Below are 23,734 nucleotides of genomic sequence, written 5' to 3' on the forward strand. Positions count from 1 at the left end.
CCAGTGGAATATAAAAAGTCAAGCGGAATGGAACCGAAATGGAAGTTTTATTTTCAAATGAATTTGAATTTGAGAGAAGAAAAAGAAGTCCCAACATGGAAATCTTCTGAAGGATGACCTGCATACATCATCTCAATCAGCCCTATGAGGGCTAAGCAAAATCTAATTGCTGCTACAAGTACCAGTAATTACCTTTCCTCTGTGATTAGTTTGTTAAATGTGAGGCTCAGCTACCCCAGTATGATACACAAATTAAGATAGTCACACAAACATGCTGTGATCAAACAATGAAACTGATTTTCCTTTAAAAAAAAAAAAAAAAAAAAAAAAAACAACCTCATTCACCCTCCCCCAAAAATCTTTTTTTTCCCAATACTTGTGGGAAACAACATGTAGTCCTTGATGGTGCAACAGTGTTTCAGCACCAGCTGCCATCCATGGCTCATATTTTCCAGGAACAAATTACTGTGCACACACATCTTATTCACACACATCACCAACTGTGACAGTTTGCCACTTTGTTGCTACTACTGTCATTAGCCACTCTATCTGGTTTTGTATTACTTCTCAACTTTATATTTTCAAGACACCCTATCACTCAGTTCTTTCATCTCATTACCTAATACATTTATACATGCGCTATATATGTCTTTTTTTATGTTCATGTTCTTCTGCACTAGACAGTCCAGTAACACTAGCAAGGTTTTTGTATTTGTTCTACCTGTTTTATTGCCACCCCAGTATTCTTGCCTTTTGCAACACTTCATACCTTTGCTTAACTGAATGGGACTGGACTTGTAAACTGATCATTAGTGATTGTTTTGATTATATTGAACGCCTTCACAGTATTAGTACACTCACATCAGCAGCAACCCAAGCCGAGCAATTATTCATATCCTTACTATACACTCTGTACAGTGAGTGAAGTTTTTCAGCAAGAGTATGTTGTTGATTTTCCCATCACAATACTTGTGCTGGCAAACTGTGGTATCGGGGGAAATTACCATCTTCATTGTGTTGTCTCCACCTAAACCAGTTCTGTTTTTCACAACACCTGTGAATTTGAATAGGTCCTCAAAGTGTTGGTCATTGAGACTTTGTACAGTCCTGTAGGGGGGATCTTATTTCTTTTTTTGTTGGCAATTTAGATCTATGTCACTGACATCATGAATAAAAAATCTTGGAATGTACTACAAATGTATAATATATTCTTTATTATATAGCTGCTTACATACTAATTCATCACTATAAATAACAGAATAATAATATACAACACACACCATTTTTCTGCATTGTGTAATTTTACTCTTAAAGTTTTGAGTGTAGGACTAGAGCTGCCAAAATTAGTTGGTTACTGTTTTAATAGAAATTGAATACTTTCGTAGTATTTTTGTTAGAAATAATGTCAAACATTACCTGGTTCCAGCCACTTAAATGTGAGGCTATATCCTGTATATAAACATATAAATATATACCATGTAAAGTCTAAAGAGAGCCCATACGGTCGGTTGTCAGTTTATTAGCAACGTCTTGCGAAACAAGAATTCTGTCTAATACAACAGCCCTGTAATAAATCTTCCCTACGTGTTCATGAAGGTTATAATGTACAGTTTGCCATTAAAGGACAAATGTGTACATTTAACTCGGTGGACTTATATTCTTTCATTTAAGTGTGTGAATGTGCTGATCCAAAGTAATATTTTCATCACACGTAACTCTGTCAAACATAACCACTTCTTGTGATGTACTGGAAATTTGCCGCGGCCTTCTTTTTTCACGAAATGATGGTCGTCTTGTCCAATGGCGACTCCAGCAGAGGCTGGTCCCCGCCTGTTTTTGGCTCTTGGAAGTGCCTGGACTAATCAGCGTTCGCCTCCGTGTGTTCAGCCATTTTGTAAGAAAATCAAGCAAGTCTGCCGCCCTACCTTCGCTTCAGACCTGCAGTTTTTTTCTTGTGCAATGGACGGGTAAGTGAAAAAGAACCTCACTTAAGACTTAATTTTTCAAGACAAACCGACCGCAGAGTAACTTCTAATTGTGTATGGGTTGCTTATTAAATCGGCCCGATTCCGATGGCTGTTTCGCTTAACCGTCAGACCGGGAAAGTTTACTTGAAACTGTTTTTTTCATCAAAACATGCAACAGTTAGCAGGAGCGAAAGCTAGCTAGCAGCTGCTAACCGTCGTTAGCTAACAAACGTTAGTTATGTGAACCGTTTTTTAATCGTTTTATGTAAACGACACAACAGCTAACACGCGTAACTTAATGAGAGATGAGATATGGAGAAACTTTATTGTTTTAGGAACACGTCGGCGAAACTCCACCGTTGGCAAATGCCAACTTTAGTTTACGTTGGCTAACAGTACATCGGTAAGTTGGTTTCACGGGAACTCGAACGCTAGCTAAAGCAACGTGTCTCATTTCCGCATTCATTTGTCTGCGGAGTGCCAGGGCCATGTTGAAGATGTCTGGCCTGAATATTTCATGTTGATTGTATCAGAGACTTCTACACCGGGTTATCTAAACTGGGTAGGATACACAATAGTGTATTGTTTCATCCAAGCGCATTCTCTTCTTTCGATCACCTGAATTTGGCAGTTTTGTAGTACTTCGACAGCAGAGTGAATGCTGGCTTGAGTTCGCCCAGCAATACGCTTAACGCAAATTTTCTTGTAGAGATACGTTTCGTCATTATTTGTGCCACTCTGAAGTTTGCTTTTATGTTTTGCCAATCCACCACAGCCGCCTAGACGCTGACTTGTACCCTCTGGGATCCGGCTACGTCCCTGAAATTGAGTAAGTATTTTGAGTATTTTTTTGCATGGTCTACTTTGGCTCGTATTATTCAGGATTTCTGTTGTGCCCTCTGAATTTCATTCTCCCATCATCTGAATGAGGAAGTAGGTTTCCTTTCGGTTGATCGGTGTTAAATCTTTTACTATAACCTTTTATTTATTATTTATTTGGGTTTCCGAAGTGTAGAATGCTCTACTATTGTGTCGACTTTTTAAACAGGATATCGTGAGAGATTACCGTTCATTTCCTTTGCTCTCCAGTCTAATTACGAACCTTTTTTCTTTCACAGGCAGTGTCCATGACATATCAGTTGGCACAAAGGTAGGCAATGTTTGAGTCCTCTTTGTGGCTGTTTGTTTTCACTTTCTCTCTTTTCACTGACATTTGTGCTGTAAGTGGAATTGACTTTTTCATCAAAATATCTCTGAGATCAGATAATGAGTTTTCATCCTATTTACATATTTCTCAATGTGGCATGACTTTCTAATATGTCCTGCTGCAACTAAATAATTTTTTTGGAAATGGAGGTTTTAGAAACTTTTTACAAGTCAGAGTGGAAATGGAAAAGAACTATGCTGGGTACTTGAGACATATAGTCTGTCAGTTTGCAAGAGCTTCCTCTGTAATTACAGAACTGCTGTCTGAAACCATTTCTCATGTGTAATGAGTTTGCAGTTGCTGGCTGACTCTCCTTCTAAAGATTTATGACATACAACTGAATGGTCAGCACATGGTGGTTGCAGCAACTCTGAGTACTGTGGACATGGAATATTTGATAATTCAATTAGAATAGATTATGTGAGGTGGGGCATTATGTTTTCCTGTACTGTTTCTGGCGGCTTGTGAGACTGTTGGGGGAAATGAAACTTCCTGTTGTTTATTTTCTGTGTTCCATAATAGGTTGTTGGCCTTACTGGAATGTTAAGAAAGCAGCTGAATCCTGCCCTGGTGCTTGATATTTATCCACTGCTGTTTCTACCACAAGCACTAGTAAAACAAATCAGCAGCATAGTTTTGTCCAATGTTCAGTCCTGTTTATGTAACTGAAATTGCAATGTTTGTGTGTGCAAACTTGTCGAACACATTTGTTTTTTGGCACAATGCTGGTTGTAAACTTGCATACCCAATAAAAATACCTGCCCTAAGTAGTACTCCTTGGTAACACAGCCTAGGGCAGCTATGTGTAGGTGGGGTAATTGAGCTCAACTTAAAGGTGCAACCATCCTCCGTTCTCATCCTCCTGGCCAAAGGTCTTTACACTGTTTGAACAAGCACTCTGATACACACGCCTGCAACAGGGACACACCCCACCCCCTCTATTCATTTCAGTGTGGCCTGTTCTTTTTCATCATGATCAGCAAAGCACTGTGTAACCGGGTGCTAATCAATGGTTGGGATTTGACTCCTGATGTTATTCTTTCTTTAACTTTTCCTGTTTTTTGGATTTGATGTGCTGTGGTAATGATGATGCTGAGTTATGGAGCACTGCCTTGCTGGAATCTGTAATTATTCCGTCTGGGCAGAGCGTCTGGCATTCCGCGGTCACATTCCAGCCTCCCCCTCCAGCCCCCTGGTGAGGCACAGCTCCCTGCCCCCTCCACTGATGATGGCTGATCACACTTGAACAAACATGTCTGTACCTGTGCTCCTCTCCTTTGTGCTTTTCCTGAGAGATTATCACCCACCAACACCGTAACAGAGTACAAAATAAGGTTGCTTGCACACACAAGTACAAATGAATCATCTCAGATTTAGTTTCTGTGTATGATCTTAAAGGTTTTTTCCTTTTTCTTTGATGCAATGAAATGCAGGTGTGATGTGGTGCATGGAGCAGGGAAATTGCTTCCAGTCTATGTTCCCTTTTAAAATTAAGTTCAACTCAGTGCCATTGTCAGTGAGAGGAAGTAGCTCCACAGTTTCACTATGTGGGCCAGCGATGTGTCATCGTCTCCTGAAGGTTACTATTATACTGTCAGCGTTCTGCGCAAACAAAGGATGTGACCAAGCTGATACACATTTAGTGGGTTTCTGTTGAAAAACGGGTTTGGCACTGTGTTGGAGTCAACTAACAATAAGCTTTATTTTCCTTCCATTAGCATTGTAGCTTAACTTTTTCTTTGTGCTGCTCTGCACCCGCAACCACACACCCTCTAAAAGCTAAAGGTATCTTTAGTCAATTGTATCATAGTTCTTTGTTCTCCATGTGACTTGATCTTCCTGCTCTGCACAGTAGACTGTCTTAGCTCTGTGGTTGTTATTATTAGAATGAGGAAGTATGGGGAGAGAGAGAGAGAGAGAGAAAGAGTGAGTGTCCAACCATGGAACAGTAACCGTCAGTCCCCAGGAGGAAGTTCAGCAAACCCTGGAAGCTGGCCTGATCTCTTCCTGTTTGGAGCTGGTCTGCTGACTGATAATGTGACACTGCCCGCCCATAACCATTGAGTCAGCCTGGAGCCACTTCCTTCATTTCTCACGGCTTGCATCTGCCCCTGGTCCATTTATCAAGCAAGATATTTTTTCCATTTTCTTCCAACCAAGTAGAACACACCACTCTAATCCATTCATTGTACTCTATGTTGTGAATGTCCTTTATATACTCATATTTTCACTATTAGATCTGTAACTTTTTGACTTACTACTCCTATTGAGATTCATCTCTGTCCCATGCTTCTCCCAGTTGCACAGAATTCTTACTAAACATTTGTACTATATTTCTAAGTCTTGTCAGAGGTCCTGCTTGCAGTCTGTTTTGCATCTTTGTAATCGTAGCTCAGTGATTGCATTTCATGTATGCATTCCATTTATGCCAAGATTTGAACATTGACCAAAAAAGCACGCCCCTGATCCTGAAGCTGTGGTGAAAAGGCATAGGAATGTCTCTTGTTGCTTTAAGTTCATGAATTGCGATAGCAGACCCTGTTTGCGTGGGCCTCCGAGTGAGAGTGACCGAGTCAGCCAAACCATCTGGAAGTCAGAGGGTAGTTTATACTACTGCTTACAGTGTTGTGCTCTCATAACAACATTCTCGGTACGCCACACCACCCCTTTACAATGTGTGGAGGCACCACCAAATGTTTTCTCTCTGATTACTGTATTCCTGCCTTTTGTGAGTAGTTTTTCCTGTCTGACTGGGGATCCCACCACTACCACAACCATGCATATTTAAAGGCCAAGATTCATTAGGTGGAGAAGAATGCTCACAAACCTGCATGACTGGTTGTTGTTAAAACGCTGCAGGGCCCTTCAACTCCCAAAGAGTCCTCGGGGCTCCATATGTGTGTGTGCTGCCGCGTAACAATGCCCCTAGTCTCAGCCTGAACAGGACCGTCATTGTAGAGTGCCGTAGAGCTTAGCCTGCTGAGCCACTTCTTGTGACTGCAATACTTCATCTCGCACAACCACAAACACACACACACACAGCCACGAGAACAGCCCTGAAACAGCACTTTATATCTACTGAAGAGAGAGAGGCTGGACAAGGCTGTTTCTGCAGACAGTATACTAGTGTGAGCTGGGAGTATCTCCATCTTGTCTTCTGATCCAGAGGGCTTCAGTGTGTTATCCTTCTGCATAATACTGAATTATGAGAAGATGGGTTGTACTGGATAACAGCTGCTGTTAAGCTAAGCTGTTCCTGCTGACTTCTGTGCCTCAAGCTGAATAGTAGCTGTTACTCGTTGAATGTGATTGGCATTAAAACGTTGCCCAGGGTAAGAAGTAATGACCGTGACTTAAAGGTTTTTTAACCTGGTAGTTTTATTAGAGAAGAGTATAAAATGAGATGGCAAAATGTGAGTATCATGGGATGTCAGATATCCCTGCTGACAAGCTAGGTCACTTAATTCTTCTCAGTGAGGAAGGTGGAGTTCTTCTCAAGCGTGTTTGCTCGATCCTCTTTTGGTTATCAGATTACTTCCTCCTTTATCACACAATGGCTCAGTAATTTGAGAGCTGTGCTCTCCACCTGCCATGCTGTGCCCTCATTGGTGAATGCACTGAAGTGAACCATTGTTTTCTCTCCTTCTGCAGAGGGGATCCGACGAACTCTTTTCTTCCTGCATATCCAACGGGCCCTATATCATGAACTCAGGTAGGGGGGTTGCCATGGAGGGGTGAATCCTTTTTATTGAAGTGCTTGTCGTGTCTGTGTTGTTTGTGTTGCCATGACGATCAATCCATTATTCAAGAAGAACCAGAGCCTTCTGTTCCCTCCCTGATTGTATCTGCTTCTGTTTTCTCTTGCAGCCAATGGCAACGACAGCAAAAAATTCAAAGGTGACGTCCGCAGTCCTGGTGTTCCGTCACGTGTGGTCCATGTACGCAAGCTGCCCAACGATATAAATGAGGCTGAGGTTATTGGCCTGGGACTGCCCTTTGGGAAGGTCACTAATCTGCTGATGCTGAAAGGGAAAAACCAGGTAAGGAAAGATAAATGCAGGTCTGCTCACCAAACCTGTATGACTCACACAGTGGATGAAGACAAGAGACAAGGGATCAGTTTTCTAGCCTTCTGTCCTGACCTGAAAATGATAACAATGACCCTTTTGTTACATCCTTATGGTTTAGTGGGTAGGGAGACAATTCTTTTTTGCTGAGATTTCCTGGAGGAAGACCATTAAACCCCTTGAATGTCTTCATTATCTCCTGTTGTCTTTTACCAGCAGTTGTGTCAAACCCAATAAAGATCTGAAATGAAATTTGGCTAAAAATAGACAAACTGTGATAATGTGGTTAATTAGAAAGGTTTACAATAAACTTGCAAAACCAAAAATGCTTAATAAACATAGCCTTAGGGTGGTACCTCATTGTACATGATGGGAGGAACAGATTGAATATGTTTCTTTGGTGGTCCTTCCCTGCAGGCATTCTTGGAACTGAACAGCGAGGAGTGTGCACAGACGATGGTCAGCTACTACTCCTCTGTCACCCCAGTCATCAGAAACCACCCCATTTACATGCAATACTCAACCCACAAGGAGCTCAAGACGGACAACTCTCCTAACCAAGTGGTAAGGGCATGTTGTTACACATGCATACACACATTTGCTTTTCATATTGACTGTTGTGATTTGAGGCTGAAATTAGTGTTATAGTCATTGCAAGATACTAAAACTTGAAGTGGTGGCTGAATGCAGTAAATGCATATTTAATGTTCCTTCCTGCCACCAGACTCAAATTTATTGGTATAAACTTTGTGATCCTTTTTAAAGTTGTTTGTAGTGTAGACAAAATAATTACCCTAGTTCATTGCAAACCATGGGAAACAGTGAGCTGAAAATATGCTGCTTGCCTCACACAAAAATGTCACCCACATTAACTTGCTCATTTGTAACTGCATACTTTTCCCCATCCATGTTAAGAAGTTCCTTTGATTTCCCCCCTTAGCGTGCCCAGGCGGCTCTGCAGGCAGTCAATGCTCTGCATGGAGGTGGGATGGGAAGCATGGCCATTTCCACAGATGCGGGTAGCATGGGAGGTGCAGCGACTCAAAGTCCTGTACTCAGAGTCATAGTGGAAAATCTTTTCTACCCCGTCACCCTGGATGTATTACATCAGGTAAAGGCTGATTTGTGTTGTTTTGTTACTGGATAGAGATAGAAAAATATAGTTCTTATCCTTTTTTATTTTCAAATTAAAACACTGAAGTTTGTAGTTGGAGCCTTAAGAATTGAGCCACAAAAGTTTTCTAGTTAAGTTACAGATCTCAGTTTCAACTCTGTATATTATATGCTTGCTAGTTTCTTTTTAATTATTTGCTTGTCAGTTCCCTTTAATCTTTGAACAAGCTTTTAAACAGGCCTTTGAGTTTGGGTGGTGGGGTTTGCTGGTTGACTGGTTTTACATCTACTTTATCTGGGATTTTATTTTCAGGTTTTTCATTGGTTTTGAACATAAAAGCAGTGTTGCTACTTACATTGTTTTTTTGTTTTTTTTTAATTATTGCAAATATTTTTTTTTTAAACACACCTGCCATTAATTACTATAGGTGACTTTGTTTTCTTTTGTAGTGAGTGTGTAAATTTAGCAGTTGAAAACTCAGCTGCAACGCACCAGATGTACTGTGACAGATTTTGACAATTTGAAAACATGCTATTCTACCCACTCACTTACCATAAATATATTTTGATATTTCATTGTTGTGCTTACCTCTTTTCTCCTCATCATTATGTTGCTGAGAAATTGAGCCTGTGGCTTTTTAACATTCTCTGCAAGATACTTTGCAAATTTGGGGGTACAACATAAACAAAATATGCATGTTGGTAACAAAGGGACTCTTGTTTAAAAGAGATGCAAATTCGCCTTGTTAATCCTCAAGTATGGTTGTTGTGAAAATCTTGAGTGTGTTATCATAATGACATCCCTAATTATGCTGTCTCCCCTCCCCAGATTTTCTCTAAGTTTGGCACAGTGCTGAAGATCATCACTTTTACCAAGAACAATCAGTTCCAGGCTCTGATCCAGTACGCCGATGGCATGACAGCTCAGCACGCTAAACTGGTAAGACTGGTACAACTAATAACCTTTGTCATTATGTTTCAGTCTGAGTTTGTTACCATTGGGTGCTTTGTCATATTCAATAGAGTTAAAACTGGCCATGAGAAATTAGCCAATTTTTGTGGTTAGAGTGCAGTGTGCACACTGTGGGACCAATTGATCAAACATGAAACTGTAGATAAAAATGTGTAAAATACACCACACATGTTACCCTAAGCCTAATGCTCCAACATCTCTCTCAGTCTTTGGATGGACAGAACATCTACAATGCCTGCTGTACCCTGAGGATTAGCTTCTCCAAGCTCACCAGCCTCAATGTCAAATACAACAATGACAAGAGCAGAGACTACACCCGACCAGACCTCCCTACTGCGGATTCACAGCCCTCCATTGATCACCAGACCATGGCTGCTGCTGCATTTGGTAAGATTGGGACATTTGAAGAAGCTTTTATTTGTTGTTAACAAGAGTATGCATACATAGTCCACTTGTCTTTGAATTAGTGCATTGAGATGGTACATGACCAAGTGTGTCCTTGATTTATAAGTTTGTTTATTTTTTTTTTGTTTGTTTGTTTTTTTTTTGTTTTTTTTAGCATTTTCCGATTGGATTTCTTTTGGTTCTTTTTTTATTCATATTATTTCAAGTAGACATTTAATAGAGAAGTTTGTGTCCTTTCCTCTTATCCCAGCTGCGCCGGGCATAATCTCAGCCTCTCCCTATGGTGGAGCACATGCCTTCCCCCCAACCTTTGCTATCCAACAGGCAGCAGGTCAGTACACAAACTTTTTCTCAGCTGCTATTTACAGTATTTAGAGTGCAATAAATTGATAGTAATTATTTTGTTCCTCATAGGTCTGTCGGTGCCTGGTATTCCCAGTGCCCTGGCATCCCTGGGCGTGGGCCACGGCGGCATGGCGGCTGCAGCAGCTGCTGCCAGCCGACTCGGTCTGTCCGGGCTCACTGCCTCTGGGGGACACAACGTATTGTTGGTCAGCAATCTGAACCCTGAGGTCAGTACACTCACATGACTTTTTCTACATCCTGCCTCCGTCAGTGCAGTGTTGAGCAACATTAAAATATTGCAGTGTCTATTGTTTATACTACGATTCATGGACCTGGATCCATTTGTTCAGGAGAAACCAGTGTTTTTACCCCCGGTCTCCCACCACCCCCACCCCGTGATCACATTAGTCCAAGTACCCTGAGCACAGTTTTTAAATAAAGGGGGGTCATCGAGTCAAAACCTCTTCTCTTTCAGGACCTCTCTGTGTTTGACCAAACCTGCTGCATTTCTGACCTGCCACTTTGCTCACTGTGAATTTTAAGTTTATTCAAAACACTAACTTCTTTTTTTTAAAACTTACCATTTCATATCTTCATTTTTGTCCATTAGTTGAAATCATTCTTGAGTTGTTGGAGAGACAATATTACTTTTTTCTTTGAAAGAAACACATCATGTCCATTATGTAGATCTTTTTTTTTTTTTTTTTTTTTTAAATACATTTAGTGTGTAGAATGTATAAGTAGTCTGTCACACTCATTACATTTATTGTAGTTATGTAGTCATTACATTAAGCATCTTAATTTTAAGACAAGCTTTTAAGTTTTTAGGATTATTATAATTGATATTCTGATCTGCCTGTTTAGATTATAATGTAATTTAAAAATAATTTAAACAAACATAGCCTGTAATCTAAAAGTACATATTGTCTCTGCCTTTTTCTGTATTTCATTGTTAATCTTTTTTTCTCTTCTTTTTCTTCTAGTGTTCCCATAGTGACAATGCATTTTAATTTAGCCAGTTCTACTGTCTGAAGCACTACATTTCTTTGTGTATACTGACCTTGTTTTTTACTTCCTTTTTCTCTCTCTTCTTTCTCTGTCCCCCTCTCCCTCTTTTTTGTTTTAAAACACCCTCACCTCAACTCTTGCCAACTGACTGCACGCCCCATGACCAATTGTTCCCTCTGTCCTCCTCTCCCCTCTGCCACTCCTCTCTTACTACTACGACCACTCCACCTCCCACCCAACCCTCTTTCTCCCCATTCATTGTCCCCAATTTGGACACCACCCACAAATTGACAACACAAAAACACAACATTGGCACCTCTTTGGTCCCCCCTGATTTTTCATCATCTGTCTTTCCACCATCTTCCTTTTCTCCACCTCATCTTCGTCTATCTCTTCTCTTCATCCTCTCTCACGCTGTTTGAATCCTCTCCTCCTCTTCTTGTCCTCTCTTCATTCTCTTCGTCCCTCATGCCTCTCCTTCCTCCATGGTACTGTGGCCTTCCTGTGGACCTCGCTGCCTGTGGCCTGCGGACATGTCCCGACTCCACTCCACTGTCCTCCACTCCGCTCCGTCTCTTTTCCCCTGTCCCCTGTTCCCTCTCCCCCTTTGACCCCTGCCCCGCTGCTCCCCCTGCTGTCTCTAAAGAGCGTTACGCCACACTGCCTCTTTATTCTTTTCGGTACGTTATCATCCTTTCATCTCCTTTTTTTATTACTACTGTTACCTGGCAAGGTGGGCATGTCTTGTCTCATGTTGTTGGCTTTGTTTTTTTTAACCACTGATGGCTCGTCATCAGGCTACAGGGCTATGAAGGGGGTGTCTGTTTGTTTTGGGGTTTGTATGACCTGTTTTGGTTGTTGTGGGTTTGTGTAAGGAAAGTAAGGTGCGAACACCACACAAAGCTGCAGCATTTCATTTAATTTTAAGCAGCTGTGGTTTACTGTCCACGGGCTAAGAGTATTTGCAGTTTTTCATCTTCAAAGAGCACAGTCCTTCAATGGAAATATTGCTCCACTAAATAGAAGTGTAGGGATCATTTTGTTCAGGAATGAGGCAAGAGGCTGATCTGAATACTAAAGCACCACCCTCTGGAAGTGGATAAAAGTCAACAATTTTATTTAGTTCTGCACCGTCCAATTTTAAGCCATGAAAATTTATCAAATTTCATTTTTGTTAAGTTGATTTTTCTGTGGTTGCCTTGAGACACACTCCGCAACAGTACACAAAAAGATGAAATGCTGCTGCTTTTTTAGTGATTGTGAGTTGACATATCCCTTGGATTATGTCACCATAATATTCTTTTGCAGTTTGTCTCAGTTACTCTAATGTAGGTATGTGCATGTTTAGTTTATTCCTGCATGTCTGTCTATCAGGCCCTCAAGTTGATCAAGTAATCAGCTTTTTGTTTTGTAGAGCGATCAAACCGATCAGAAACACTCATTTTACCACTCTTTGATTTTTTTCCCTTTCAAATCATTATCTCCCTCTTCTCAGGCGTAACCATCTTAGCTGTTGTCATCTTATGTAATTATTATTTAAGAGGGCTTATGTAGGATTAGTTGTAGAAATTCCACACAGAATTGAACACAAAATTATGAATAGCCTGCCAGTTTTTAATTGGACAGCCTTCATGTAGTAGCAGTATGAATATTAACGCGTCTGATTTGATGGTTTAAATTGTTTTTGTTGCTGTGATTGGCTGTGTGGCTCATGTTGAGGCTATGTCGGTCTTTATTGCACTTGTTTTGTGACCCCTTCCTCTTCTTCCCTAGGTGTGTATGGCGATGTGATGAGAGTGAAGATCCTGTTCAATAAAAAGGAAAATGCTCTGATCCAGATGTCTGATGGCACACAGGCTCAGCTAGGTAGCTACACTCACTACCTGCAACACACTGTTTGCTTTCTTTGATCTAGCAGTTTCTTTCATCTTGTTTTTTTTTTCCATTTTACCATACATTGTTTTGAGCCTTTACTTAGTGGGTCTCAAATGAGCAAACAGTACAGGTCTTCCTTTGATAAAGAGCTGGTTGCATGTATCTGATTATTTACTTGTTTCATTTGTTTTTCCTTTTGTAACTACAGTAAACGTATGTAGAAAATCTTTTCAGAAATTTGATGTGCATGTATCACGGGAAGAGTAGAAATTGAAGTGAATTTAAAAATCAATTAAATTAGCCCCTGTAGCCCTTTGTTAAACTAATAATATAAATGATTCATTTAAACTATTTGAATGTACGATTAAAATGACGGTCTTATCTGTGCTGACAACAAAGGAAAAATGCTTGAGGCTAAGTCAGGCTTGTTTAGAATTGTATGTGGAAGCCAGGTTTGTGTGCAGCACTTTTAAAAACAGGTGTTAACTGTGTATCCTGCTGCTGTTTTCTCAGCTATGAGCCACCTGAATGGCCAGAGGCTTCATGGCAGGGCCATGCGTGTGACATTGTCGAAACACACCACAGTGCAGCTGCCCAGAGAAGGCCACGAGGACCAGGGCCTCACAAAGGACTACAGCAACTCACCGCTGCATCGTTTCAAGAAGCCTGGCTCCAAAAATTACTCCAACATCTTCCCTCCCTCTGCAACACTCCACCTCTCCAACATACCGTGAGTATTGCTGCAAGAGCCTCATTTTCATTCCTGCTCTCTCCCCTGAAGCCTTTGTGCTCTAAGCTTTTTCTTTTGTAGTCCTGACTCATTTTTTTCTATATTTAGTGCTTTGGATTAAGTAGTTGTGACAGTATTTTCTACACATGCAACTTGAGATGTGCATTTTTAGATTTAATCGTGCTGCACGTAAACAAAAAATGCAAATAATCATTGGGAATATATACCCACATCAATGTTTTTTGTTGATCCTTTGTTTTTGTTTTTTTCACTCTGCTTTTAGGCCTTCTGTGGTAGAGGATGACCTCAGGAGGCTGTTTGCCAGCTCAGGAGCCACAGTTAAGGCCTTCAAGTTCTTTCAGTAAGTCTCAGTCCAATTACACTCGATTTCCTTGAATTATGTCATTATTGGTGTTTGAAATCTTCAGAACAAAGTACAACCTTGATTTAATGCTAAGCCAATTCAGAAAAGAGTTGCAATGAATTCTTGTTCACTGATTAGAGTTGAGTAAGATGTCTTTAAGACCACAGAGAAAATTCAGCCTTTCAAGCACAACATAGCAAATGGCAAGCAACCCACACAAAAGTGGGCAGCATTTTTGACACTTTCAGAACACATTCTCCTCTCTTTCATTCAACAGAAAAGACCGCAAGATGGCCCTGATCCAGATGGGCTCAGTTGAGGAGGCAATTGAGTCCCTCATCGAGTTCCACAACCACGATCTGGGAGAGAACCACCACCTTCGAGTGTCCTTCTCCAAGTCCACAATCTGAGTGCCTTTCCTTTCTCCCTCCAAATCTATTGCCATCTGAATGCTACTTTTCTGAAGTTTGCCTTCAGTGGAAATGGCAACCGTAACATATTTATGGCTGTGTTTCTATGTAGAGTGTTGCTCCTGTCACCCCCATTCTTAATCATTCCCCATCATTAATAGGTTTGGGTTTGAGATTTGATCAAGCCTGCTTATTGATTCTGGTTCCTGATTCCAAATCTTTTATATTATAACAAAAGTGTCACCAAAATAGGTTCAATTTTTGATATGGACAAATATGAATATTCCTTCCTGCCATGCACAAATTGAATAGTCGCTGTTCTACACTTGTTTGTGTTTGAGTTAGATCTGCTTGCACTTGCTGATTCTGGGGCATTATGACTTCAACTTGAGACATCAAATACCGTGCCACAGTAGCTTAAACAGACTTCCTCCAATGCTGGAAATAGTTTTTTGATCAATGATCACAATTTCCTGTATCGCTGCTGTCTTTTGTGAAGTTTGGCTACACTTGTAAGCAATAATTCTTGTCTATAGTAATGGCAACATTATTCAGATGCATTGGCGATGTAAATGAAAATGTCCAAACTTAGTCAGTTCAGGAGTCGGAGAGTAGAATCAAAGTGTGTCTCTGATCAAAATTCAGTTTTTTTTTTTTTTTAAATGGGAACTGGTTCCCAAACCTAATAATTAATTTGTTCCATCTTAAAGTTTTAAGTGGGGTCCTAGGAAACAGCAACATTCAGCATTGAAATGTGTTACTATATTGGAGGTTAAGTAGGGGAAGCTAATGAACTGTCACTTTAGACCAAATTGCTTAAAAAGAAAAAAGAAAAAAGAAAAAAAAAGAAAAGACACCCTCCACCACAGATGTATGTTTATGTGGATGAATCGTATCCACACCAGACACACTTCAGCATTCCTTTTACTATGATAGTTGTGTGGATATATCTATGTTTGTGTGCCTTTTTTGAAATGCCACTTTGAACCTGTTTGGCCAGTCAGAAACGGTTTGAGACTAGGATTTTGTTTTGGCTCACAGACCAACAAACAGCTCCCAGTATCCATTTTTATTTTATCTTCTTGTAACTACCCACATATTTGCTTTGGGGGATCCATACCACTATCTGAAGTTGATTAATATGGATGAATTCTTCTTTTACTGTCTTTATCTACAGTCTTGTGCCTTACTTTGCCCCAACCAGATTGCCTTAAGCATTGCTCTGGCTTCATTTGGAAAAGATGTGGCTCTCAACATGCCTTTATTTTTTCATGCCTTTTGGTATGTACCAGCATTGTTGAAATGGGGGAAAGTGGCTCATTCAATTATCTGTTTATTCTTATCTAAGGATTTGTATGCATATAGCCCCATTATATATATATATGTAGAAACTATGAATGTAAGTCAGTTAGATGCCTAATATTCTTGCTAGGTGATGTAGCTCTATTAGGTGCATTATGGCAGGAGTAGAGCTGTATTCAGCCTTCCTGCCCTACAATCCTCATTCACCTCCATTTAGTCCTCTCACCGAAGGGACAGTGGTGTTTGGGGCCTCATTTAACCATATTATGTTCATCTATATGTGGACACCTATATATTCATTTATCTTTTCTTTTTAATGTTAGCATTTACATGTGTATCACTTCTAAACTTAACTGATACCTATGTGTAGTGGCTGGGTTTGATCATAATCACAGTGCCTTGACTCTTTCACTTTTTAGTCTGAGGCTGAAACATTTTGCAAACTGGTCAGTTGACTTTGTTTACCTCTCATTCAGGTGTTTTATCTTACCTGTCTGCAAAGATGCCTTTATCCCATTATCTTCAGGTAGTCATACCTATGAGAGGGCAGCTGGGAGGCATTTGTCAATTGATGGTTAAAACAGTCTTGCACTGTGTCTAAAAACCCAGTATATTTTTCTCTTAAATTCAGGATAACAGGATTACACGGTGGGATAACCCTCACCCATTCCCTGTCTGTGTCCACTTAAACCACAGTCAGGTTCTTTAGTGCACTTTTCGTCAATGATAGGTCCAAGCTGGCACCATCATCACGCTGAAGTCTTAAACGTCGTCACATTCCTGCGTGCCTCAAGCACCAGTTTCCACAACCTCGACCACTGTAGTCTTGGACCAGATACAGATTTGCTCTGTCTCTATTTTTGTAAAAGATTATTATGCATGATTTAACGAAGCTTCATGTAGCTGCAGACGGTTATTGCTGTTATGGACCAAAGTATCTTCTATCCCTGCTGTTTTGTAGTGTTGTGATTTCTTAAAGGTTTTTTTTTCATATTCCTGCTATTCCACAAAAACACAAGGCTTCAGTTTCCTTTTCTCTGTTCCTCAGATGCCTTGGACATAAGTCACATGAAGTTAAAATATGTTTCGGGTAACAACACATACTGTACATTGTACCCCTTTTGTTTGATTGACTTTACAAAGAGCCTGATTTGGGTAGAGATTGCTTTAGAATGGATACTTGATTGATCCACAGTCCTAGCTGTGATGTTGACAGTGTAGATTATACATGCCTTTCAGTTTTTGTTAAAAGCTTTTATTTTTCTCTCCTTTTTTATATGGGGGCGGGGTGGGGTTATTGTATGAAGCGGGGGTTGATGGTTGTATATATTCATGTTTTTGTACTACAAAATCATTTGGATTATATCCACTCTACGTTCAAAACATGTATATTTTGATAAAAACAATACAGACCTATTAAGCTCTCTGGAGCTGTAAAAACAAAAAAAAACCTTTTGTAACACAAAGACATTAAACCTATCTGAACACAGAAGTGTCTCTGTATGTGCCCCGCTCCCCCCTCCCCTTTGCCATTCTGTTCTTGTCTCTTGCATCTTCTGCTGCCTTCAATAAATCTTTAGTTTGTTCCTTCTTCCATCTGGCCTCATTTGGTTTCTGTCTCTTCCTCTCTGTCCTGTGGACCTGCTGCTCTGTATTGGTTAACATCTCGTAACATTTTCCACATTTCCCATCCTGTTTTTACTACTGGTGGGTTTTTTAATCTTTTACTGTATTTCCAACTTCGCACTCATCCCCATCTGAAACTTGACTGACTGCTCATCTGAGCTCAGCTCGATCCTGTTACAATCCTTTGATGAAACCGCTGCAGTGATGATGGCAGGGGTGAAGAGTTAATTCGATATGCAACACTGGATGCTCGCTATTCTCGATGATTTCTGAATAATCCCTGTCCTGTGCTCTGCTTTGACCTTTTCAGTTTAACAGGTCTGTCTCACTCTAAGGAGAAGGAGCCAGGTTGCTGTGGAAACCAAGTTCCTGTATCTCATAAAATGGAATAATTAAGATAAACACAAGCATGGCTATCAGGCGTATCTGGCATCCATGTGTATCACAGAGTTCCTCAGGGATGTGAGAGATGGAAGTGGAAAAACTCCCAGTCACAAACCGGTTTTACATCTCCTGAACCACTAGGGGGAGGTCTTGCTCTCTGGTGGTAGTCGAGGACCGTTCAGCAGAGGTGACTTTACCTGCCACTCACACAATGTCAATAGTTAGTGGCTTAAGCTCAAGTGCCTCCTTGGGCTTTCTGGTATTATACCTTTCTTTTTTTTCTCCTTTGACTTCCTCACAGAGCAGTGGGAAGGATTAACCTCAGATCTTCCCTACCTTTTTTCAAGAGGGACAAATGAGAGAAAAGGAGAATTGAGTCCAGTGGTGTCTGTATTTGTGGCTGAGACGAGCTGGATTTTCTTGTATAATCCCAGTAGCTTGTGGAGTGCAGTCTTAGACACAGTGAGCTCCAAGTTAGTATGAATTCCACAGCAAAGGCACTTGTTTCTCTGGTGTTATTACTTTGCATCAGAAGGCATGCTTGAAGGTCATAGTTAAAAACAGATAGCAGACTGAAGATACCTGCTGCTTATGCTCTCCAACATGACACAAAAATCTCTACAGCCCATTTTAAGATGCTAAAAGAAGGAAGTACTCTTATTTTACTGTTACCCCAAAGTCATCAGAATATGGTCACATTTGCCAAGAATTGCAACCAGCCTCTTGACAGCTCGTGTTCAGGTGATTTTTTTGTGAACATCTTTGTAGATCATTGTGTGTCCCTGCCAGTCAGGAAACTCCATGGCAGCAACCTGACGCTTTGATGCTGCTTTGATTCCACAGACTCTTGTTTACTTGCAGCATCTTAGTATTTCACTCTGCACCAAGAGTAATTTAGAGCAGAGAGCAGTCTACACAGAATCCTCTTCGGGATATACTGAAATGCAAAGAGATTGCATAATTGGGTGGAAGGGTAACTCAAAGTAAAATGATCCAAACACCGATCTGTTGGTGTCACACTTCTATTCCTTTTAATTCAATATGGTGCTTAATCTATCAAGATATGTTTAAATACTGGAATTGGCAAGCATGTACAGCAAGGGTAACCAGTTATTTTCCAAAAGTGCTCTGATCCAGAAGTTATTTGACAGCAAAGAAAGAGGCCATACTGTGTATACTTTAAGCTCTGTTGCGACATCTGAAACTGTACCCACATTTGTACATTTAACTAGTTCAGTGTGTCATTTGTGTAACCGTACCCCACCTCCTCTCCATTTGTTTGCCGAATCCAGGCCCTTGGGATGTTCCTGGCTTTATCCAGCGCTGTGTGCACAGGTCTAAATGGAACCATGTGGGGCAGTGATCCCGCCGCATCTGGCAGCATTTATTTACATTAGTAACTGTGCTCTCTAATCAAGCAAATACTGGCAAACGCCAAGGCCACACACACAAATGCGATCCTGGTGGTGGCTGAATGGGGCCAGAGTGGTTCAAGAGACTGTCCTGTGTGTAATTTGTGACATGTTCAATCCCCACAACAGCCACTTAGTCACTGAGGGGGGAGAAAAACGCTGGATGTCTGAGACTTGAAAGTTGGCTGAGTTTGAATGCATGCTTTGTTAGTCAACAGCTTGAAAATGCATACATTCATCTGTTTTGAGTTTTAAGTTCTGGAGCTGAGAGATCATTCATATGTCTATAATTTATGAGCAGAGTTAAACTGCAGAGCAATCACAGACTTAACCAGCTATAAATTCCAGGATTTTACACCCTTTTAAGGAGGCATGCATCCACACTCTGACTCTCTGACCCACATTAATTCAGGTTTAGGATCACTTAAGAGTCCCTCATATATGAATCCTCCCAATACTGTTTAGTCTGCACGGCTTACATGAGATTTAGCCTCGCTTTCAAAGTGACACAGCAGAGGAAAAGCCTGAAGCTGAGGTTGAAGGATGTCTTTTTTGGTCTGTAGTGGCTCCCCTTAAAAAAGCCATCAGGAGACTATCCACCTGTTTACATATGCACGCCTCAGACAGATGTTGAATAATTCATCCACAGAGGCGGACAACACGCAGCTGTATTTGGGTTACGGGGGTGCATGGGTTCTCTCCCTGCCTGGATTCAGCAGCCCAAAATTATAGGCATTACTTTGCAGGCAGAGCAGGGGCAAAGCAAAAACTAGGACACTTTGCATAATGGATCCAACCGAGAGGCACAATAAGATGTGATAGATGGAGCTGCAGAAAGGTTCAGTTTAAAATTATAACACAGGTCTAGAATTAGGAACAGTGGGACCAGTCAGTCAGTTTGATTTTGGGAAAGTGTCTTTGTAGGAACCTGGGGGAGATTGTTCACTGCACAAAATCCTTTACTATTGCTTTTCTATTGAGTCCATAAATTGTGTTTCCCTCAATTCATTTTTCTGACGTGCTGATGTTCTGTTAAAGGATGCAAACGAACTTGTTGCAAATAATGTTCTTGAATCAATTCTCATCTTGTTGGGAGCGGATTGATCCTCACATTCTGCTCACAAATATCGACGCGTTGGGAAAAATCACGGGGCACTTTGCGGAAACAGTGTAGTTACTATATTTCACTCTTTCGGCGCTGAGGCTAAATGCGCAAGATGGATATGTTTTCTCTTTTTTTGCAGAGGAGGCTGCGCACACACGCGCAGGACAGAGGCAGCAGGGGTGGCAGCGCTCTGTCAGGCTGAGCTATCTGGAGGTTTATGGCTCACAGGTTTTAGACTCGGCGCTGCCTCCGCTTGCCCTTTGGGCCTAATGGACACTGATGGAAAATGACTCCACTGTTCCAGCGATCCATCAGACGCCCTCTTTCACTCTTTCTCTCTCTCCCTCTCTCCCTCTCTCCCAACCTCCATCCATCAGGGGAGCAGCTTTCAAACTGATCGTGAACTTCATGGGTGCTTTACAAGCCCCAGATGCCATGCAAATAAACCCCCTTCAGTCAGGCAGATGGCTGTAGTGGTGATTTATAACAAGTCTAACAAGTAAACAGTCGCAAATATAGACAGCTTCAGCTCAGCGTTTCCAGATTCTCTCAGGGTAAACAGTAGATCATCTTCATTTGTTTGCGCAAATTCTTAATGCATGTCACACTGCAAGGCTCATTTAACTTTCTCAAATAAATTTAAAATGTGTTTAATTGAGTTGGGGCTCTCCTCTATACATTCTCAGTTGTGTATCGCCATGGCTCAGTGAGTCAGCCAGCCCCGAGTCCCCAGAGGGAGCGCGGCACGGCACGGCACGGCACGACTGTGCAGACCCCGCCCGCGCAGGAAGAAAGAGAGAGAGAGAGAGGTGTGTGGGGGAGAGAGAGAAAGAAAGGGGGTGGGGGTTAGTTACACCGAATCAGGGTGCCGGTGAGCGTTGTTGCCGCCATAGGTGGAGGTTGCACTGGAGCATGTTCGGATTAAAGCTGTGATCATCAGCGGGTTCCCCTGGCTGCGCCGGAACGGCGTGACGCACGGAAGAGAGCGAAGGCGCACCGCGACTGGAGTCACATTGGATTAGAGCCAGTGACAGCGGAGGGATCACCAAGTTGAGATGCTGTAGGAAGCTTTGTGGCTGTGTGAGGAGGATGCTCTCGTCTCGCAGTTGTTGTGGCACGATAAGTTTGGACTGAAATTGACGGAGAGGGAGCGCGTTTCGTCCGTCTGGAGTGTATTTGCCTTTAGATGCGATAAGAGAAAAGGTCAAGTGGACGTATAGTTTTAATGCTGTGAGGAGATTTGCGCTGTGAGAGAGGAGCGAGCAAAGCGTGCGCCAGGCTCAAGGCAAAAATCTGGGCAAACAAATATGACGGCCGGTTTTGACGTTGTCTCATGTCTGCTGATGAGTGACGATACCGCTGATAGAATTACAAACCTCGGATGAATTCTGGAGTGTGATTCATTGTGGAGGACGGGGATCTAATCCAGGTAGCGCATCTTTATCTCCCCGGCTGCGCGTAATGGGAGAAAAGTTTCGGACCTTGCAGAAGAGACGCACTCGCAGCATCCCGCCGACGACGACGCGCTTGTAAAAAAAAATAACATGTGAATCCCGCTCCCCTGTCTGCGACCGAGCCAAGTTTGAAAGTGAATTTCAGCCATCCAGCATGACTTGAAACACCCTTGGGGGTTATCGGAACTCGCATCAAGCCAGTTAACGATCCATGAACCGCCGACCCGATTTGTCCAAAGACGCGCAGACGGACATTAATGATCTAGAGAGGATTTCTGCAGCAGCAGCAGCAGCAGCGGCAGCAGCGGCAGTGCAGTGAAAGCCTGATCCCAGTTAAAGAGAGAGAGAGAGAGAGAGAGATTCCCCCTGGATGTCTATGATGTTGTGCCAGCTCGGGCAGAGGTGTGTGATGGAGGTGGTGGTGCTGACCATCCTGTCCTGGGTGTCCGTGTGGGCTGAGGAGAAGATCATATTTGACAGACACGCTGTCTACTGGAACAGCTCCAATCCCAAGTGAGTTTTAGTAGGAGTTAGGCCTTAGTGTGTGTGTGTGTGAGAGAGAGAGAGAGAGAGAGAGACAGTGAGACATTGTTTGTCTCCCTGCCTGCCCCTAAAAATAATTAGAAGCATTCCCAGCATGCATCTGAATCTTGAAATCTGAAAGGAGCTTCACACTTCTATTCTTTTTAATTCATGCTGTCTGGCCATATCTCTTTGTTTTTATTTCATCCCTTTCTTCCTGTTTCAGCAGTGTTTTGGGTGAACATTGTAATATTGATGCTTTTTACAATGAGAAAGCAAGACACAACACACACACACACAGGCACACAAGTGGAAGTGTGTGTTCCTGAGTGCATGTGCACGCACACTGGATATTTTGTTCTGAGGCACAGGGAGCCTTTTGTCTTAGACAATGAGGGCATCTTGCCTCCTCTCCTCATCAATGTCTAGAGATTTACTCTCCCTCTCAGTCTCTCTCTCCCTCTCTCTCTCTCTCACACACACACACACACACACCTTTCTTTCAGCTAATTTCAGCGACTTGTGCCAGTAAACAAATGCACACATTATTCCTCTGTCAATTGCAAGCACTTGTGCAAAAACCACATCCATAAATAAACAAACACAGACACATAAATACACACACACACACACAACCACACATATGCGCACGCACAAAAACACACACACGGTTGTCTTTAGCCAGGCCTCTCATTGACATGGGGCAGAGCACACTGGGTCCGTCTGTCTAATGGTTTGTGACAACCTGGCCTGCCTCTTTCTCTCTCTCTCACTTTCTCACCCCTTCCTTCCTCCCTCTCTCTCTCTCTCCCCCTCTTCTTTTTTTGTCCTCCCTCGCTCTCCCAGGTAGATAAATAAACAGTGAAAGTGCTCCCTCTCCCTCACTCACGGCTGAATTAGTCCAAACCAACGGGCCTGTCTCTCTCTCTGCATCAACCAAGTACACACACACACACGGAAGGACATATACACACACACTGAGCTAACAGGCCTGTCTCTGACTGCATCACTTTTCCACAGAAGGCTTCTCAAATATTTAACAGGCCAGGGGGAACATTTTCTCCCTTTCTCGCTGTCTCCCTCTGTCTTTCTGTCTTTCTTTTCGTCTCTCTGCGCTCCTCCTTTCACACCACATGCACACGTATATATACACACAAACACCTACACATTGCAAACATCACATGGTAAATTTAAACTATATGGATGGTTGCTGGGGGCGCGGTTATTCCGTCAGGGTCGCACAGAGAAGTTGAAGCAGAAAGGGGGCACATCAAAAATGCATTGCTACTAAAGCAATGAATCTAGGCTCTGGAGCCCTGGCGAGGTTGGTTCCCCCTGTTAGACCCTGGCACTGTCATTGCTCATGCTGCGCCTTCTTCTGCACACACACCACTCAGTCCCGCTGTACTTGTGAGGACCTTCCGCTGACAACATTCATTCCTCAACTTTAATCTGAAGCTAATTC

The 23,734-nt window shown here is 42.0% G+C and overlaps 3 protein-coding genes across 6 annotated transcripts in view; 2 read left to right on the plus strand and 1 right to left on the minus strand.

Moving 5' to 3' along the window:
- LOC108874955 (stAR-related lipid transfer protein 9) overlaps positions 1-23,734 on the minus strand; it is a 344,739-nt gene that overhangs the window by 177,616 nt on the left and 143,389 nt on the right. The gene's annotated exons all lie outside the window — the stretch shown is intronic.
- On the plus strand, positions 1,848-17,362 carry ptbp1a (polypyrimidine tract binding protein 1a). 4 transcript variants are annotated; one of them, XM_018663413.2, is made up of 16 exons: positions 1,848-1,967; positions 2,743-2,796; positions 3,087-3,117; positions 6,826-6,886; positions 7,042-7,214; positions 7,659-7,805; positions 8,182-8,352; positions 9,184-9,294; positions 9,534-9,714; positions 9,983-10,063; positions 10,147-10,304; positions 11,732-11,765; positions 12,859-12,951; positions 13,474-13,690; positions 13,974-14,051; positions 14,332-17,362. In XM_018663413.2, exons 1-16 carry the CDS (start codon positions 1,960-1,962, stop codon positions 14,462-14,464), a joined length of 1,731 nt encoding a protein of 576 aa, XP_018518929.1. In that variant the 5' UTR covers positions 1,848-1,959; the 3' UTR covers positions 14,465-17,362. The 4 variants fall into 4 exon arrangements, with proteins under 4 accessions (XP_018518929.1, XP_018518930.1, XP_050934269.1 ...); XM_018663414.2 differs by having other exon boundaries at positions 3,090-3,117; XM_051078312.1 differs by lacking the exon at positions 1,848-1,967 and adding an exon at positions 2,424-2,529.
- efna2a (ephrin-A2a) overlaps positions 21,052-23,734 on the plus strand; it is a 71,361-nt gene continuing 68,678 nt past the window's right edge. Inside the window, exon 1 of the mRNA XM_018663412.2 lies at positions 21,052-22,260. Coding sequence (XP_018518928.1) covers positions 22,118-22,260 — 143 coding nt within the window. The 5' untranslated portion in view covers positions 21,052-22,117. The remainder of the gene's footprint in view (positions 22,261-23,734) is intronic.

Source organism: Lates calcarifer, linkage group LG19 (genome assembly GCF_001640805.2).
Source record: "Lates calcarifer isolate ASB-BC8 linkage group LG19, TLL_Latcal_v3, whole genome shotgun sequence".
Lineage (NCBI taxonomy): Eukaryota > Metazoa > Chordata > Actinopteri > Centropomidae > Lates > Lates calcarifer.

Excerpts from the sequence above, each read along its gene's own strand:
- ptbp1a (XM_018663413.2), top strand. Across the intron at positions 3,118-6,825 it reads ACATATCAGTTGGCACAAAG|AGGGGATCCGACGAACTCTT; the intron begins GTAGGCAATGTT and ends CTCCTTCTGCAG. Across the intron at positions 10,064-10,146 it reads TGCTATCCAACAGGCAGCAG|GTCTGTCGGTGCCTGGTATT; the intron begins GTCAGTACACAA and ends TGTTCCTCATAG.